This window comes from Lissotriton helveticus, chromosome 5_1 (genome assembly GCF_964261635.1).
Source record: "Lissotriton helveticus chromosome 5_1, aLisHel1.1, whole genome shotgun sequence".
NCBI lineage: Eukaryota > Metazoa > Chordata > Amphibia > Caudata > Salamandridae > Lissotriton > Lissotriton helveticus.
The window spans coordinates 17,720,870-17,740,982 of NC_136065.1; the positions used below are offsets into that span (position 1 = coordinate 17,720,870).

Genomic DNA, 20,113 nt, shown 5'->3' on the forward strand with positions numbered 1-20,113 from the left:
GTCATGTTATGTTATGGTATGCATTGTCATGTTGTGTTATGTCATGTGGATTTGAAGAGCACGCTATAACCATTAAAGGTGTCCTGGCACCGGGCAGGTGAAGGTACCCAGCCTCGTCAGGGGCACAGAGGGGGATTCTTCAAGGAGCCATCCTCAGTCTCATATGGACCTCAAGGAGAAGCGAGGAGGCTCTCATATGTACAGCGAGGTCGTCGCACACTTTAGGAGTGATAGACGAGAAGGCTCGGCCTCCAGATGTGTTTCTGTGTATGCGTTAGATGTGTGCATGTAGGAGCCTGGCTGAGTGGAGGTTCTGCCCAGCCCCACCAGCTCCTTCAGCTATCAGATTTCGGCAGGTATTTGTTTAGGTGGCCAGATTACTGTGGTAGGCATCCCCTCAGACAAACCCTGTGGGTGCGAGATTACCGCTGTGTACAATCCTTTTGATCTCCTTAGGGGTATATTATTTTGCCAAATGTAATTTTGTAGTTCTTTTAAGCATTTCTGATGCTTGCCTTGTGGTAAATATTGTGTGCAGTACAGAGGTTTTGGGTTGCTTATGGTAACAAGCCAGTGATAAAGGGTGTAGACCGGTTTAGTTAATTATGAAAGGTTCTGTGAGTTCCACGGATAGATTGATGTCATGGGTAAGGGCTCTGGTGTGGCTTCGCCTCTAGACAAAGCCTTGGGGTAGAAAGTTCCACTCGCTGTGAGAATCTGCGCTTGGCCCTTGGGAAGGGGCAGGCGCTACACTATTCTGCCAACTCTAATTTTGTGCACATTTTTCATTTTACAACTATATGCCTGAGGATTGCCTTGTGGGAAAACTTAGTCTCAGTACAATAGGCCTCAGTAGGTTTTAATGGCAGGACAAGTTGAAAGGCTTCTAGACTGATTGGTTCATTAGGAAAAAGTTATGCAAGAGGCGATAGATATGATCTGTTTATTATGATAACTTACGGTAAATGCAACGGGTCTGACTGATATATTATGCAAAGCAAAAGTTGAAGCCCATTGGCCTTTAAGGGTGGTTGTTATTATGCTGCCGTGAAGACTGTCAACATGGGTTTTGTATTTCTAATCTCACACATGACCATAGTAGGCGAAGGGTTTGGTTACCCACTTAGGCAAACCTTGGTGATCGATGATTCGCACCATAATAATCGTGCTAGATCCACTGGGGCGCATCAGACAGGTTACATTGTCTCCCAGGAACATGTAATCAAAGACAGCCACAAGGAAATGCATGCGTCACATCCTTACATTGAGGGCCTTGGGCCAGCCCTCTATGGTGGTTGGTCTATTCTAGGGTCATTCACGTTCTTTTTTTCCTGATGCCGTGCACATCTGCCTGAAAATGAGTGCTCTTCAATGCCAGTGCGATAGGCTCCGCGTCCCTTTGTCTAACCCTCACCCCCTCTCGATTCTGAGGTAGCAGACGCTGAGGTTGCTCCTTCTCCTACCTAGCAGCAAAGACAGAGAACAAGCTGCCCTTTCGTCTCCGGACCTCCCCATCTCTTCCAGAGTTCCGAACGTCCCTGAAGACCCGGCTATTCGGCAAATCAACAGAACCCTGCCAGAGCCTGGATATCCTTACGGGTGACAAGAAGCGCTCTACAAATCTACTGATTGATTGATGGGCTAATCCTTTAGCTTTGCACTTGCTACTTTTTATGTCTCCTTTCTTTTTTCCAAAGCATCCAGCAGCTTCAACTGACAGCACTTCTAGGACCCTTGCTTACCAGTGACTTCATCTTCAGAGCGCTGCATCCCATGCGGCTACTGCTCTAGAGCAGGCGGCCATCTTGGAATGCTATTGTCCCAAGTGTACTCTTTTTTTACCACTCTATCATGCCCAACAAATTGCTTCTAAACTTGGCAGCCATGATGGAACAATAAAATGACAGTACACAATGTATGAAAACCATTGCAAGACGGCCATCTACTGCTATGTTTAATGTTATTTTAATTGGAAGCCTATACTTGCACATTGTGGTGGCAGTGTGTTTTCTTTATTCTACTTTTATTCTTTTGAATTTACCTTACATATGCTTATTAAGTTTGCGTGTGTGTTTTATTGTGGATGAGTAGGTGCTTGGAAGCAAGAATAAGTCAGTGGGAGAAGGAAAGGTTGAGTGGTCCAGTGAATGCATAGTGACTTATTGAGTGCCTAGCTCACCAGCGACTGTAGAAGCACTTTCTGACATAGGCCCCATGCATTGACAATGCTTGTTTTAAGCTTAAGTGAAAGTAGGGCCAGGAAGCTGCTGATAATCACAGGCACCAGGGAGAATGGAGGAGCCTGAAGGGTCTGGGAGCCAGGAGCACAACCGTGAACAGAGGCGTGAAACATTAGAGCGGGGACTCTCTCTAGAGAGTAGCCAATCACAGGATGAGAGGGTCGTGGTAATGCGGTCTGTGCCTCTCAGGCCACAAATGGTTGTTACTGCATGAGTTTGTTCAGGTAAACAAACTTCCAATCACAAGGCTACATATTTATGCAAAGACACAATCATGTGGTTCCTGGTAAACGCAACAATCTACAGTCACTAAGCTGTTGTACCCAAACAACGCCAGATCTGTCATCCGTTCATTTGGGCCCTGCTGTATGTAAACATTTCTGCGTATGACTAACTGTGTAAGTACACATTCATGTACATTTATAGCGATGCAAGTAAGCTCACAGAGGCACCGGCACATGGAAACGCAATCACATGCCTCAGGTTGGAGGTAATCGTCTGACCACATGTGTACTGGTGTTTGTAAACATCCATGCACACGGCTATTGATGCAAATACACACCCAGGTGCATGAATGTGGGTACAAGTAAACATACAGACAACGGAAGCGTGTCAGCAATTAAGCACACATCCAATCATATGGATCCTGGTCTCGCAGGGGTACCATCCATGCACATGACAACTGATGCAGCTAAACTCTCAGGAGCATATTAACACCCGCTCACATGGCTACTGGTGTATGGGAACATGTGGTCATATATATGCAACTCTACAGTCCCAACACTACAGGCTCATATTAACACCCGCTCACATGGCTACTGGTGTATGGGAACATGTGGTCATATATATGCAACTCTACAGTCCCAACACTATAGGCTCATATTAACACCCGCTCACATGGCTACTGGTGTATGAGAACATGTGGTCATATCTACGCCGATCTCCAGTCCCAACACTATAGATTCATATTAACACCCGCTCACATGGCTACTGGTGTATGAGAACATGTGGTCATATCTACGCAGATCTCCAGTCCCAACACTATAGATTCATATTAACACCCGCTCACATGGCTACTGGTGTATGTAAAGATGCGGTCAGATGTATGTATATCTCCAGTCCCAAACTCTAGTAGGTGCATATTACAAACCCCTCACATGGCTACTAGTGTATGTAAACATGCAGTTATATGTATGTAAATCTACAGTCCCAAAAGTCTAGGTGCATATTAACACCCACTCACACGCCTACTGGTGAATGTAAACATGGGGTCATATGTATGCAAATCTCCAGTCCCAAAACTCTGGATGCATTATTAACACCCACTCACACGGCTACTGGTGCATGTGGTCATATGTATGCAAATCTCCAGTCCTAAAACTCTAGGTGCATATAAACACCCATTCACCCGGCTACTCGTGCATGTGAACATGCAGTCCTATGTTTGTAAATCTCGAGTCCCAAAACTCTAGGTGCATATTAACATCTGCTCACACAGCTTCTGGTGCATGTGAACATGCAGTCATATCTTCGTAAATCTCCAGTTCCAAAACGCTAGGTGCGCATCAATACCCGCTCACATGGTTCCTGTTGTATGTAAACATGCAGTCATGTGACTACTTGTGCATGTAAATCTCCAATTTCAAGACTCCTGGTGTATGGAAACAGCCACTCACATGGCTTATGCCTTGACTAAGCGTGACACAGCTGACGCGGTGCAGACGCAATTGAAGGTGTAACACCTACTACGTGACGGAAGCAAAGAACACTTACTGAGACATGGGCGAAACCCATGGAGCGGGTGAAGCTGGTAATACACACATGTGGCATTGTCTGACATCTCATGTATACACAAGTGACTTACCTGGGGGCCAACAACACCCGGTGGACCAGTGGTACCCGTCTTGCCTTGGAACCCCTGCAAAGTGACAACATTAGAATGAATCAGCTGAAAGTAGAAGTAATGCAAGTCAAACACACGCAAGTGATATCAGACTGAGAGTCGGTCAGGAGAAGAACGTCTTCAAGATGCTAAACAGTAAGTAATCCCTACAGACCCCATGAATGCACTGCAAGGGGCCCCTGGAGAGGAGAATGGAGCCTACAGACAAGAGGTATGGATATCTGTCTAGATATTCAGTAGGAGAGCTGGAGAGGGTGGCTAGTGAATGAGTATGAACGTGCCCTAGCGGGGTCCCTGGTCCCAGACCCCTACGACACAGTCGCGAGGGAGGGATGCAGAACTTTATTAAGAGATGGAGGCACCGATTATCAGAGCTTTTTTCATATCTACATTTCATACAATCAGGAACAGTGAAATTTGATGCTCGAGGGTTGTACTAGAAATGTGGTAATTCCTCCAATGGCGGAGATTAACCACTCTTGCAGGTTTCGAGTTAAGAGAGGGCCTGTAGGTGTTGCAGTGTGACACCCTGAAAAGTGGGAGAACACCCCAAAAACCTCACATGTGTTTTAAGTACTCTTGTATCACGTGCAGGTGGCTTTCCACCATGGAAACCCACATATATTGCTCCTATGTGTTCTAGACTGCGAGTGGGGAGAGTGAGCAGCCATCTTTACTGACGGACACCCAGAGAGAGCTGAAGATCCATTCATGTCCTGTTTCCGATCTGTCAGGGCTGAGGCACAGCACAGCGCCAAGAAGTAGAGTGTGACGAACAGGTGCCACACAGTACCAGAACTACTTCTTGACAGTTGTGACCATGCTCCCTGAAGCACAAAGGAGCAGGGAAGCACAACACGCAAGGCTGTGTGTGGCCTTGGCATACATTTTAAGAAATATTCCCCTTGGGGTGGAAAAGAACTAAGGGCCTGATTTAGGTCTCGGTGGACAAGTTACTCTGTCACAACGCTGACGGATATCCCATCCACCGAAATATAAATTCCATTATATCCTATCGGATTGTTACTCCATCACAACGCTGACGGATATCCCATCCACTGAAATATAAATTCCATTATATCCTATCAGATTGTTACTCCATCACAACGGTGACGGATATCCCATCCACTGACATATAAATCCCCTAGCATATAATGGGATTAATATTGCCACAGTTGGGATATCAGCCGCCATTGTAACTAAGTAACCCGTCCACCGAGACCTGAATCAGGCCCTACATGTCCTGACCCATGTGGATACATTTTATGTACATGAATGACTCAGGGAACCAATGACTCAAGTACTAACGTGAATCTTTGTGAATCCCCTGAAAGTCAGAAATTTGTTCCAAACGAGTGGGAGCACGGATGGCAACAAATGTTCATCTTCAGCCCAGCCCTACTGTGAACGGCGGCCTCAGAGACTGGATGTGGCGTAAGCGAGACGTATGACTCTCGTGAAGGAGGAGGTGGGATCTAACATGACACTACGAAACCCAGGGCTTCTCAATCCAAACTCAGATACTTACAACTTCTCCTCTCTGGCCAGGGTGCCCTGGGATGCCGTCCTTTCCTGGTGGGCCCTAGGGTGAGAAAGAAGAGGTTAGGTTCATGTGTACGGAATGGGGCGTGGAGATTTTGGGACTCTTGATAGAGTCCCTACTCGATAGGAGTGTGCAACAAACATGTTTCTGAGAGGTGAGAACATAAACCTGAATAGAGGTCTACGTATATTGATGTATACCCATGGATACAGACACATATGTCGATGTATACCCATGGATACAGACACATATGTTGATGTATACCCATGGATACAGACACATATGTCGATGTATACATTCCAAACCCTTGGTGCTGATGTCTCTTGGATTACCCCAATGACTCACTGATTGTCTTGGTGTCTTATCGATTATCTACAATGTCACATTAAACTCCATTGGTGTCTTATCAATTTCCCAATCCTTAATTGATCCTTGTTTGAGTTTTTTTGTTTACACCAATGTCTCATTACCTTCCTTAAAGAGCTATTGATTACCCAATGTCTCATTGGCCTTCTCAATGTCCTATTGATTACCCAGTGTCTCATTGGCCTTCTAAATGTCCTATTGATTAACCCAATCTCTCAATGGAGTCCTCAATGTATAATTGATTAACCCAGTGTCTCAATTGATTCCTCAATGTCCAATTGATTAACCCAGTGTCTTATTGGCATACTCAATGTCCTATTGATTAACACAACGTCTCATTGACCTTCTCAATATCCTATTGATTAACCCAGTGTCTAAAGGGCCTCCTCAAAGTCATATTAATTAACCAAGTGTCTCAACTGATTCCTCAATGTCCATTCGATTAACCCAGTGTCTCAATTGATTCCTCAATGTCCAATTGATTAACCCAGTGTCTTATTGGCATACTCAATGTCCTATTGATTAACACAACGTCTCATTGACCTTCTCAATATCCTATTGATTAACCCAGTGTCTAAAGGGCCTCCTCAAAGTCATATTAATTAACCAAGTGTCTCAACTGATTCCTCAATGTCCATTCGATTAACCCAGTGTCTCACTGGCGTCCTCAATGTCCTATCAATTGACCCAATCTCTCATTGACCTTCTCAATGTCCTATTGATTAACCCAATGTTTCTTTGACCTTCTCGTCCTATTGATTAACCCAATGCCTCATTGGCGTACTCAATGTCCTATTGATTGACCCAATCTCTCATTGGCATCTTCAATGTCCTATTCATTAACTCAATGTTTCATTGGCCTTCTCAATGTCATATTAATTAACCAAGTGTCTGAACTGATTCCTCAATGTCCAATTGATTAACCCAGTGTCTCATTGACCTTCTCAATGTCTTATTGATTAACCCAATGTCTCTTTGACCTTCTCATTGTCCTATTAATTAACCCTATCACTCTTTGGCTTCCTCAATATCCTATTGATTAACCCAGTGTCTCATTGGCCTTTTCCATGTCCTATTGATTAACCCAGTGTCTCATTGGCGTACTCAATGTCCTATTGATTGACCCAATGTCTCATTGGCCTTCTCAATGTCCTATTGATTAACCCAGTCTCTCATTGGCGTCCTCAATGTCTTATTGATTAGCCCAATTTCTCATTGGCCTTCTCAATGTCCTATTGATCAACCCAGTCTCATTGTCATCCTCAATGTCCTATTGATTAACCCAATCTCTCTTTGGCGTCCTCAATGTCCTATTGATTAACCCAATCTCTCTTTGGCGTCCTCAATGTCCTATTGATCAACCCAGTCTCATTGTCATCCTCAATGTCCTATTGATTAACCCAATCTCTCTTTGGTGTCCTCAATGTCCTATTGATTAACCCAATCTCTCTTTGGTGTCCTCAATGTCCTATTGATTAACAAAATGTCTAAATGGCCGTCTCAAAGTCCTATTGATTAACCTTGTGTCTCAACTGATTCCTCAATGTCTAATTGATTAACCTAGTGTCTCATTGGCCTTCTCAATGTCAGTCAGTCAGTCAGTCAGTCAAAATAGCTTTATTTCGATAATACATATCTTAAAAGCTGGAAATTTCACATAAAATTATATAAATAGAATAAAATGCAAATTATCATAAAACGGGATGCCATAATCAACGATCTCAAAAATTGATTTAAAAATAGAAGCTTAAAAGTGGCTATTTCATATAAAGACCGTACAAACTTTAAAATCAGCAGACACATAACGACAGTGCAGATTACGAATCAACAATGTCGTATTGATTAACCCAATCTGACCATCTCAATGTCCTATTGATTAACCCAGTGTCTCATTGGCCTTCTCAATGTCCTATTGATTAACCCAGTGTCTCATTGGCGTCCTCGATGTCCTATTGATTAACCCAATGTCTCATTGGATTTCTTAATGTCCTATTAATTACCCAATTCTCTCACAGGCGTCTTCGATGTCCTATTGATTAACACAATGTCTCATTGGATTTCTTAATGTCCTATTCATTAACCAAGTGTCTCAAAGGATTCCTCAATGTCCTATTGATTAACCCATCTTCTCATTGGTCTCCTCAAAGTCTTATCAATTACTAAAAAGTCTCATTAGGCTCCCCAATGTCTTACTGATTACCTCTAACTCAACATATCTTATAGATTACCCCAGATTCGGATTGATTGCCAGTGTCCTATGGTGCTCTCACCACCATCTCCTCCATTACCCCTGTACCCTGAGCACCCCATACCTCATTGTTTGTCCCATTTAACCTTGGATCTCGAATGAACTTCCAAACATGTACTCACCGGGGGCCCTTTCGGTCCTGGAAACCCATTGGGACCTTGCGGCCCTGGTAGTCCCTAGAACACAAAGAAGACAAAGGTTAGGAGGAATAAGGTGCCCCCCCTACAGAGAGGCCGAGAGAGAGTTCCAGCGGAGGTCCAGCCACTCCCACCATGCTCTGTAGATTCCTTTCAGGGCACCGTGAAGCAAAGGCCATGGGGGAATATAATTAAAGCCCTCCACCCCCAAAGATCGGACCCCAGGGGGCAACAAACAGTATCATCCCCAGAAGTAGACACTGAAGGAGCTGCCTTCAGGGACCCCAAGAATGGTGCCCCACATTCTGGGGTTCGCTCCCCCATGGAAGGTGTCGAATGAAGGTACAACACAGATTGCCCTATGGGCATGTATAATGCTGCCCTAGGAGCTGGTCACAGGCCACACTGGTGGGTACAGGAATCACACGCAGGTATATGCACAGAGGCAAGGAAAGGTCCTACTTACCCTCTCACCGGGTGGTCCAGACGGCCCGTCACTGCCTGAGGTGCCCTGTGAATAGGAAAGAAAAAAAGTATGAGGAAACTGGGCTTTGAGTGAGGCCAGAGAGCTGCAGAGGTCTGTGTGTCTACAGGAGACGCCTGCTGGAGCCTGTGTGTCTACAGGAGACGCCTGCTGGAGCCTGTGTGTGTATGAATACAGGAGAGCCCTGCTGGAGCCTGTGTGTGTATGAATACAGGAGAGCCCCGCTGGAGCCTGTGTCTATATGAATACAGGAGAGCCCTGTCGGAGCCTGTGTGTGAATACAGGAGAGCCCTGCTGGAGCCTGTGTGTGAATACAGGAGAGCCCTGCTGGAGCCTGTGTGGGTATAAATACAGGAAAGCCCTGCTGGAGCCTGTGTGAATACAGGAGAGCCCTGTCGGGGCCTGTGTGTGAATACAGGAGAGCCCTGCTGGAGCCTGTGTGTCAATACAGGAGAGCCCTGCTGGAACCTGTGTGTGAATACAGGAGAGCCCTGCTGGAGCCTGTGTGTGTATGAATACAGGAGAGCCCAGCTGGAGCCTGTGTGTGAATACAGGAGAGCCCCGTCGGAGCCTGTGTCTATATGAATACAGGAGAGCCCTGCTGGAGCCTGTGTCTATATGAATACAGGAGAGCCCTGCTGGAGCCTGTGTGTGAATACAGGAGAGCCCTGCTGGAGCCTGTGTGTGTATGAATACAAGAGAGCCCTGCTTGAGCCTGTGTGTGTATGAATACAGGAGACGCCTGCTGGAGCCTGTGTGTGTATGAATACAGGAGAGCCCTGCTGCAGCCTGTGTGTGTGTGAATACAGGAGACGCCTGCTGGAGCCTGTGTGTGTATGAATACAGGAGAGCGCTGCTGGAGCCTGTGTGAATACAGGAGAGCCCTGCTGGAGCCTGTGTGTGTATGAATACAGGAGAGCCCTGCTGGAGCCTGTGTGTGTATGAATACAGGGGAGCCCTGCTGGAGCCTGTGTGTGAATACAGGAGAGCCCTGCTGAAGCCTGTGTGTGAATACAGGAGAGCCCTGCTGGAGCCTGTGTGTGTATGAATACAGGAGAGCCCTGCTGGAGCCTGTGTGTGTATGAATACAGGAGAGCCCTGCTGGAGCCTGTGTGTGTATGAATACAGGAGAGCCCTGCTGGAGCCTGTGTGTGTATGAATACAGGGGAGCCCTGCTGGAGCCTGTGTGTGAATACAGGAGAGCCCTGCTGAAGCCTGTGTGTGAATACAGGAGAGACCTGCTGGAGCCTGTGTGTGTATGAATACAGGAGAGCCCTGCTGGAGCCTGTGTGTGTATGAATACAGGAGAGCCCTGCTGGAGCCTGTGTGAATACAGGAGAGCCCTGCTGGAGCCTGTGTGTGTATGAATACAAGAGAGCCCTGCTTGAGCCTGTGTGTGTATGAATACAGGAGAGCCCTGCTGGAGCCTGTGTGTGTATGAATACAAGAGAGCCCTGCTTGAGCCTGTGTGTGTATGAATACAGGAGAGCCCTGCTGGAGCCTGTGTGTATGAATACAGGAGAGCCCTGCTGGAGCCTGTGTGAATACAAGAGAGCCCTGCTGGAGCCTGTGTGTGAATACAGGGGAGCCCTGCTGGAGCCTGTGTGTGAATACAGGAGAGCCCTGCTGGAGCCTGTGTGTGAATACAGGGGAGCCCTGCTGGAGCCTGTGTGTGAATACAGGAGAGCCCTGCTGGAGCCTGTGTCTATATGAATACAGGAGAGCCCTGCTGGAGCCTGTGTGTGTGTGAATACAGGAGAGCCCTGCTGGAGACTGTGTGTGAATACAGGAGAGCCCTGCTGGAGCCTGTGTGTGTATGAATACAGGAGAGCCCTGCTGGAGCCTGTGTGTGAATACAGGAGAGCCCTGCTGGAGCCTGTGTCTATATGAATACAGGGGAGCCCTGCTGGAGCCTGTGTGTGAATACAGGAGAGCCCTGCTGGAGCCTGTGTCTATATGAATACAGGAGAGCCCTGCTGGAGCCTGTGTGTGTGTGAATACAGGAGAGCCCTGCTGGAGCCTGTGTGTGAATACAGGAGAGCCCTGCTGGAGCCTGTGTGTGTATGAATACAGGAGAGCCCTGCTGGAGCCTGTGTGTGAATACAGGAGACGCCTGCTGGAGCCTGTGTGTGTATGAATACAGGAGAGCGCTGCTGGAGCCTGTGTGAATACAGGAGAGCCCTGCTGGAGCCTGTGTCTATATGAATACAGGAGAGCCCTGCTGGAGCCTGTGTGTGTGTGAATACAGGAGAGCCCTGCTGGAGCCTGTGTGTGAATACAGGAGAGCCCTGCTGGAGCCTGTGTCTATATGAATACAGGAGAGCCCTGCTGGAGCCTGTGTGTGTATGAATACAGGAGAGCCCTGCTGGAGCCTGTGTGTGAATACAGGAGAGCCCTGCTGGAGCCTGTGTCTATATCAATACAGGAGAGCCCTGCTGGAGCCTGTGTGAATACAGGAGAGCCCTGCTGGAGCCTGTGTGAATACAGGAGAGCCCTGCTGGAGCCTGTGTGTACATCAGAGCACTGCGAGGAGCTCCCTCTGTGTACAGCATTGCACTGTCTGGGGCGGTCTGTGTGTACAGCAGTGCCTCATCAGGGGAGGTCTGTGTACAGCAGCGCCTCATCAGGGGTGGTCTGTGTGCCTCATATGGGGAGGTCTGTGTACAGCAGCGCCTCATCAGGGGTGGTCTGTGTGCCTCATCAGGGGAGGTCTGTGTGCCTCATCAGGGGAGGTCTGTGTGCCTCATCAGGGGTGGTCTGTGTGCCTCATCAGGGGAGGTCTGTGTGCCTCATCAGGGGAGGTCTGTGTGCCTCATCAGGGGAGGTCTGTGTACAGCAGCGCCTCATCAGGGGTGGTCTGTGTGCCTCATCAGGGGAGGTCAGTGTGCCTCATCAGGGGAGGTCTGTGTGCCTCATCAGGGGTGGTCTGTGTGCCTCATCAGGGGAGGTCTGTGTGCCTCATCAGGGATGGTCTGTGTGCCTCATCAGGGGGGGTCTGTGTGCCTCATCAGGGGAGGTCTGTGTGCCTCATCAGTGGAGGTCTGTGTACAGCAGCGCCTCATCAGGGGAGGTCTGTGTGCCTCATCAGGGGAGGTCTGTGTGCCTCATCAGGGGAGGTCTGTGTGCCTCATCAGGGGAGGTCTGTGTGCTTCATCAGTGGAGGTCTGTGTACAGCAGCGCCTTATCAGGGGAGGTCTGTGTGCCTCATCAGGGGAGGTCTGTGTGCCTCATCAGGGGAGGTCTGTGTGCCTCATCAGGGGAGGTCTGTGTGCCTCATCAGGGGAGGTCTTTGTGCCTCATCAGGGGAGGTCTGTGTGCCTCATCAGGGGAGGTCTGTGTGCCTCATCAGGGGAGGTCTGTGTGCCTCATCAGGGGAGGTCTGTGTGCCTCATCAGGGGAGGTCTTTGTGCCTCATCAGGGGAGGTCTGTGTGCCTCATCAGGGGAGGTCTGTGTGCCTCATCAGGGGAGGTCTGTGTGCCTCATCAGGGGAGGTCTGTGTGCCACATCAGGGGAGGTCTGTGTGCCTCATCAGGGGAGGTCTGTGTGCCTCATCAGGGGAGGTCTGTGTGCCTCATCGGGGGAGGTATGTGTGCCTCATCAGGGGAGGTCTGTGAGCCTCATCAGGAGAGCCCTGCTGGAGCCTGTGTGTGAATACAGGAGACGCCTGCTGGAGCCTGTGTGTGTATGAATACAGGAGAGCGCTGCTGGAGCCTGTGTGAATACAGGAGAGCCCTGCTGGAGCCTGTGTCTATATGAATACAGGAGAGCCCTGCTGGAGCCTGTGTGTGTGTGAATACAGGAGAGCCCTGCTGGAGCCTGTGTGTGAATACAGGAGAGCCCTGCTGGAGCCTGTGTCTATATGAATACAGGAGAGCCCTGCTGGAGCCTGTGTGTGTATGAATACAGGAGAGCCCTGCTGGAGCCTGTGTGTGAATACAGGAGAGCCCTGCTGGAGCCTGTGTCTATATGAATACAGGAGAGCCCTGCTGGAGCCTGTGTGAATACAGGAGAGCCCTGCTGGAGCCTGTGTGAATACAGGAGAGCCCTGCTGGAGCCTGTGTGTACATCAGAGCACTGCGAGGAGCTCCCTCTGTGTACAGCATTGCACTGTCTGGGGCGGTCTGTGTGTACAGCAGTGCCTCATCAGGGGAGGTCTGTGTACAGCAGCGCCTCATCAGGGGTGGTCTGTGTGCCTCATATGGGGAGGTCTGTGTACAGCAGCGCCTCATCAGGGGTGGTCTGTGTGCCTCATCAGGGGAGGTCTGTGTGCCTCATCAGGGGAGGTCTGTGTGCCTCATCAGGGGTGGTCTGTGTGCCTCATCAGGGGAGGTCTGTGTACAGTAGCGCCTCATCAGGGGTGGTCTGTGTGCCTCATCAGGGGAGGTCTGTGTGCCTCATCAGGGGAGGTCTGTGTGCCTCATCAGGGGAGGTCTGTGTACAGCAGCGCCTCATCAGGGGTGGTCTGTGTGCCTCATCAGGGGAGGTCAGTGTGCCTCATCAGGGGAGGTCTGTGTGCCTCATCAGGGGTGGTCTGTGTGCCTCATCAGGGGAGGTCTGTGTGCCTCATCAGGGATGGTCTGTGTGCCTCATCAGGGGAGGTCTGTGTGCCTCATCAGGGGAGGTCTGTGTGCCTCATCAGTGGAGGTCTGTGTACACTAGCGCCTCATCAGGGGAGGTCTGTGTGCCTCATCAGGGTAGGTCTGTGTACAGCAGTGCATCATCAGGGGAGGTCTGTGTGCCTCATCAGGGGAGGTCTGTGTGCCTCATCAGGGGAGGTCTGTGTGCCTCATCAGGGGAGGTCTGTGTGCTTCATCAGTGGAGGTCTGTGTACAGCAGCGCCTTATCAGGGGAGGTCTGTGTGCCTCATCAGGGGAGGTCTGTGTGCCTCATCAGGGGAGGTCTGTGTGCCTCATCAGGGGAGGTCTGTGTGCCTCATCAGGGGAGGTCTTTGTGCCTCATCAGGGGAGGTCTATGTGCCTCATCAGGGGAGGTCTGTGTGCCTCATCAGGGGAGGTCTGTGTGCCACATCAGGGGAGGTCTGTGTGCCTCATCAGGGGAGGTCTGTGTGCCTCATCAGGGGAGGTCTGTGTGCCTCATCAGGGGAGGTATGTGTGCCTCATCAGGGGAGGTCTGTGAGCCTCATCAGGGGAGGTCTGTGTGTACAGCAGCGCCTCATCAGGGGAGGTCTGTGTACAGCAGCGCCTCATCAGGGGAGGTCTGTGTACAGCAGTGCCTCATCAGGGGAGGTCTGTGTGCCTCGTCAGGGGTGGTCTGTGTGCCTCATCAAGGGAGGTCTGTGTGCCTCATCAGGGGAGGTCTGTGTGCCTCATCAGGGGAGGTCTGTGTGCCTCATCAGGGGAGGTCTGTGTGCCTCATCAGGGGAGGTATGTGTGCCTCATATGGGGAGGTCTGTGTGACTCATCAGGGGAGGTATGTGTGCCTCATCAGGGGAGGTCTGTGTGCCTCATCAGGGGAGGTCTGTGTGCTACATCAGGGGAGGTATGTGTGCCTCATCAGGGGAGGTATGTGTGCCTCATCAGGGGAGGTATGTGTGCCTCATATGGGGAGGTCTGTGTGACTCATCAGGGGAGGTATGTGTGCCTCATCAGGGGAGGTATGTGTGCCTCATATGGGGAGGTCTGTGTGACTCATCAGGGGAGGTATGTGTGCCTCATCAGGGGAGGTCTGTGTGCCTCATCAGGGGAGGTCTGTGTACAGCAGTGACTCATCAGGGTAGGTCTGTGTGCCTCATCAGGGGAGGTCTGTGTACAGCAGTGACTCATCAGGGGAGGTCTGTGTGCCACAGGAGAGCCCTGCTGGAGCCTGTGTCTATATGAATACAGGAGAGCCCTGCTGGAGCCTGTGTGTGTATGAATACAGGAGAGCCCTGCTGGAGCCTGTGTGTGAATACAGGAGAGCCCTGCTGGAGCCTGTGTCTATATGAATACAGGAGAGCCCTGCTGGAGCCTGTGTGAATACAGGAGAGCCCTGCTGGAGCCTGTGTGAATACAGGAGAGCCCTGCTGGAGCCTGTGTGTACATCAGAGCACTGCGAGGAGCTCCCTCTGTGTACAGCATTGCACTGTCTGGGGCGGTCTGTGTGTACAGCAGTGCCTCATCAGGGGAGGTCTGTGTACAGCAGCGCCTCATCAGGGGTGGTCTGTGTGCCTCATATGGGGAGGTCTGTGTACAGCAGCGCCTCATCAGGGGTGGTCTGTGTGCCTCATCAGGGGAGGTCTGTGTGCCTCATCAGGGGAGGTCTGTGTGCCTCATCAGGGGTGGTCTGTGTGCCTCATCAGGGGAGGTCTGTGTACAGTAGCGCCTCATCAGGGGTGGTCTGTGTGCCTCATCAGGGGAGGTCTGTGTGCCTCATCAGGGGAGGTCTGTGTGCCTCATCAGGGGAGGTCTGTGTACAGCAGCGCCTCATCAGGGGTGGTCTGTGTGCCTCATCAGGGGAGGTCAGTGTGCCTCATCAGGGGAGGTCTGTGTGCCTCATCAGGGGTGGTCTGTGTGCCTCATCAGGGGAGGTCTGTGTGCCTCATCAGGGATGGTCTGTGTGCCTCATCAGGGGAGGTCTGTGTGCCTCATCAGGGGAGGTCTGTGTGCCTCATCAGTGGAGGTCTGTGTACACTAGCGCCTCATCAGGGGAGGTCTGTGTGCCTCATCAGGGTAGGTCTGTGTACAGCAGTGCATCATCAGGGGAGGTCTGTGTGCCTCATCAGGGGAGGTCTGTGTGCCTCATCAGGGGAGGTCTGTGTGCCTCATCAGGGGAGGTCTGTGTGCTTCATCAGTGGAGGTCTGTGTACAGCAGCGCCTTATCAGGGGAGGTCTGTGTGCCTCATCAGGGGAGGTCTGTGTGCCTCATCAGGGGAGGTCTGTGTGCCTCATCAGGGGAGGTCTGTGTGCCTCATCAGGGGAGGTCTTTGTGCCTCATCAGGGGAGGTCTATGTGCCTCATCAGGGGAGGTCTGTGTGCCTCATCAGGGGAGGTCTGTGTGCCACATCAGGGGAGGTCTGTGTGCCTCATCAGGGGAGGTCTGTGTGCCTCATCAGGGGAGGTCTGTGTGCCTCATCAGGGGAGGTATGTGTGCCTCATCAGGGGAGGTCTGTGAGCCTCATCAGGGGAGGTCTGTGTGTACAGCAGCGCCTCATCAGGGGAGGTCTGTGTACAGCAGCGCCTCATCAGGGGAGGTCTGTGTACAGCAGTGCCTCATCAGGGGAGGTCTGTGTGCCTCGTCAGGGGTGGTCTGTGTGCCTCATCAAGGGAGGTCTGTGTGCCTCATCAGGGGAGGTCTGTGTGCCTCATCAGGAGAGGTCTGTGTGCCTCATCAGGGGAGGTCTGTGCGCCTCATCAGGGGAGGTCTGTGCGCCTCATCAGGGGAGGTCTGTGTTCAGCAGCGCCTCATCAGGGGAGGTCTGTGTACAGCAGTGCCTCATCAGGGGAGGTCTGTGTGCCTCATCAGGGGAGGTCTGTGTGCCTCATCAGGGGAGGTATGTGTGCCTCTTCAGGGGAGGTATGTGTACAGCAGCGCCTCATCAGGGGAGGTCTGTGTGCCTCATCAGGGGAGGTCTGTGTGCCTCATCAGGGGAGGTATGTGTGCCTCATATGGGGAGGTCTGTGTGACTCATCAGGGGAGGTATGTGTGCCTCATCAGGGGAGGTCTGTGTGCCTCATCAGGGGAGGTCTGTGTGCTACATCAGGGGAGGTATGTGTGCCTCATCAGGGGAGGTATGTGTGCCTCATCAGGGGAGGTATGTGTGCCTCATATGGGGAGGTCTGTGTGACTCATCAGGGGAGGTATGTGTGCCTCATCAGGGGAGGTATGTGTGCCTCATATGGGGAGGTCTGTGTGACTCATCAGGGGAGGTATGTGTGCCTCATCAGGGGAGGTCTGTGTGCCTCATCAGGGGAGGTCTGTGTACAGCAGTGACTCATCAGGGAAGGTCTGTGTGCCTCATCAGGGGAGGTCTGTGTACAGCAGTGACTCATCAGGGGAGGTCTGTGTGCCTCATCAGGGGAGGTCTGTGTGCCTCATCAGGGGAGGTCTTTGTGCCTCATCAGGGGAGGTCTGTGTACAGCAGCGCCTCATCAGGGGAGGTCTGTGTGCCTCATCAGGGGAGGTCTGTGTGCCTCATCAGGGGTGGTCTGTGTGCCTCATCAGAGGAGGTCTGTGCGCCTCATCAGGGGAGGTCTGTGTGTCTCATCAGGGGTGGTCTGTGCCCCTCATCAGGGGAGGTCTGTGTACAGCAGCGCCTCATCAGGGGATGTCTGTGTGCCTCATCAGGGGAGGTCTGTGTGCCTCATCAGGGGAGGTCTGTGTACAGCAGCGCCTCATCAGGGGAGGTCTGTGTGCCTCATTAGGAGAGGTCTGTGTTCCTCATCAGGGGAGGTCTGTGTGCCTCATCAGGGGAGGTCTGTGTGCCTCATCAGGGGAGGTCTGTGCGCCTCATCAGGGGAGGTCTGTGTGCCTCATCAGAGGAGGTCTGTGCGCGTCATCAGGGGAGGTCTGTGCGCCTCATCAGGGGAGGTCTGTGTGCCTCGTCAGGGGAGGTCTGTGTGTCTCATCAGGGGAGGTCTGTGTGCCTCATCAAGGGCGGTCTGTGTACAGCAGTGCCTCATCAGGGGCGGTCTGTGTGCCTCATCAAGGGCGGTCTGTGTACAGCAGTGCCTCATCAGGGGCGGTCTGTGTGCCTCGTCAGGGGCGGTGTGTGTACAGCAGTGCCTCATCAGGGGCGGTCTGTGTGCCTCATCAAGGGCGGTCTGTGTACAGCAGTGCCTCATCAGGGGAGGTCTGTGTTCCTCATCAGGGGAGGTCTGTGTGCCTCATGAGGGGAGGTCTGTGTGCCTCATCAGGGGAGGTCTGTGTGCTACATCAGGGGAGGTCTGTGCGCCTCATCAGGGGAGGTCTGTGTGCCTCGTCAGGGGAGGTCTGTGTGTCTCATCAGGGGAGGTCTGTGTGCCTCATCAGGGGAGGTCTGTGTGCTACATCAGGGGAGGTCTGTGTGCCTCGTCAGGGGAGGTCTGTGTGCCTCATCAGGGGAGGTCTGTGTGCCTCATCAGGGGCGGTCTGTGTACAGCAGTGCCTCATCAGGGGCGGTCTGTGTGCCTCGTCAGGGGCGGTGTGTATACCCCGGGGTACCTCAGGGGGCCCCGCGTGGTCTTCTACAGACCATGCACATTGGAGGGATCCGGGCAGAGGCAGAGGCTGACATCAGTCTACCTGCCCCCGGGCTCCCACCCGCCCCCACCCCGGGGACCCCACCTGCCCCCACCCCGGGCTCCCACCTGCCCCCACCCCATGGCCCCCACCTGCCCCCACCCCAGGCTCCCACCTGCACAGCCCGCAGCCTCACCTGCTGCCCCCGGTCCGGATGCTGGCAGAGACAGAGAGGGGAGGGGGTGAGTGAGACAGGAATGACATGTTATTAGACGCCCAGAGACAGGTGGGCGAGCGCACACACGGGGGCACACGGGCACCGGGGGAGAGCCAGGCACCAGCCCGAGACAAGGGGGAGACGAGCAGGGACGGGGGGGGGACTGTTCATCCGAGGAGCGCCTCGCTGCCCCCGGGCCAGGCGGGCACCTCCCTGCCCCCGGGCCATGCGGGCACCCAAGCTGACCCACTACCAACACCAGGAAGAGACGGCGCCTCTCTGCACACAGGACAGACTGCTCCTCTCTGCACACAGGACAGGCTGCTCCTCTCTGCACACAGGACAGGCTGCTCCTCTCTGCACACAGGACAGACTGCACCCTACCCAGAGTATAAAACTGCACTGCACCCCCCCCCTACCCAGAGTATAAACACTGCACCGCACCTCTTTGCCTGCGGTATAGAGACTGCACCTCTCTTCCTACATTCTTCCAGACAGAATCCCCTCCCCACCTTAGCAGAGAGGAAAGCACCACTTCACCCAACTACAAAGACGGAGTGATCTTTCATGCAGTGCACCCCTCCACCTTACCACACAGACGGAGTGATCTTTCATGCAGTGAACCCCTCCACCTTACCACACACACGGAGTGATCTTTCATGCAGTGAACCCCTCCACCTTACCACACAGACGGAGTGATCTTTCATGCAGTGCACCCCTCCACCTTACCACACAGACGGAGTGATCTTTTATGCAGTGAACCCCTCCACCTTACCACACAGACGGAGTGATCTTTCATGCAGTGAACCCCTCCACCTTACCACACAGACGGAGTGATCTTTCATGCAGTGCACCCCTCCACCTTACCACACAGACGGAGTGATCTTTCATACAGTGCACCGCTCCACCTTACCACACAGATGGAGTGATCTTTCATGCAGTGCACCTCTCCACCTTACCACACAGAAAGAGTGATCTTTCATGTAGTGCACCCCTCCACCTTACCACACAGACAGAGTGATCTTTCATGCAGTGAACCACTCCACCAAACTAAAAGACTTAGTGGTCTTTCATGCAGTGCACCCCTCCACCTTACCACACAGACGGAGTGATTTTTCATGCAGTGCACCACTCCACCTTACCACACAGACGGAGTGATCTTTCATGCAGTGCACCACTCCACTTTACCACACAGACGGAGTGATCTTTCATGCAGTGCAACTCTCCACCTTCCCACACAGACTGAGTGATCTTTCCTGCAGTGCACCTCTCCACCTTACCACACAGAAAGAGTGATCTTTCATGCAGTGCCCCACTCCACCTTACTGCAAGACTGAGTGATCTTTCATACAATGCACCCCTCCACCTTACCACACAGACGGAGTGATCTTTCATGCAGTGCACCACTACACCCTACTACAAGGACTGAGTGATCTTTCATGCAGTGCACCCCTCCACCTTACCACACAGACGGAGTGATCTTTCATGCAGTGCAACACTCCACCTTACCACACAGAAAGAGTGATCTTTCATGCAGTGCACCACTACACCCTACTACAAGGACTGAGTGATCTATTATGCAGTGAACCCCTCCACCTTACCACACAGACGGAGTGATCTTTCATGTAGTGCACCACTCCACTTTACCACACAGACGGAGTGATCTTTCATGCAGTGCACCCCTCCACCTCACCACACAGACGGAGTGATCTTTCCTGCAGTGCACCCCTCCACCTTACCACACAGAAAGAGTGATCTTTCATGCAGTGCACCTCTCCACCTTACCACACAGAAAGAGTGATCTTTCATGCAGTGCCC

At 51.9% G+C, this 20,113-nt stretch overlaps 1 protein-coding gene across 7 annotated transcripts in view; it reads right to left on the bottom strand.

The window, feature by feature from the left end:
* Positions 1–20,113, bottom strand: part of COL11A2 (collagen type XI alpha 2 chain) — a 363,078-nt gene that overhangs the window by 106,394 nt on the left and 236,571 nt on the right. For all 7 annotated transcript variants that reach the window (XM_078641597.1, XM_078641592.1, XM_078641591.1 and 4 more), the window contains 4 exons: positions 8,904–8,948; positions 8,423–8,476; positions 5,672–5,725; positions 4,105–4,158 (listed from right to left, as the gene is read on the bottom strand). In XM_078641597.1, coding sequence (XP_078497723.1) covers positions 4,105–4,158; positions 5,672–5,725; positions 8,423–8,476; positions 8,904–8,948 — 207 coding nt within the window. The remainder of the gene's footprint in view (positions 1–4,104; positions 4,159–5,671; positions 5,726–8,422; positions 8,477–8,903; positions 8,949–20,113) is intronic.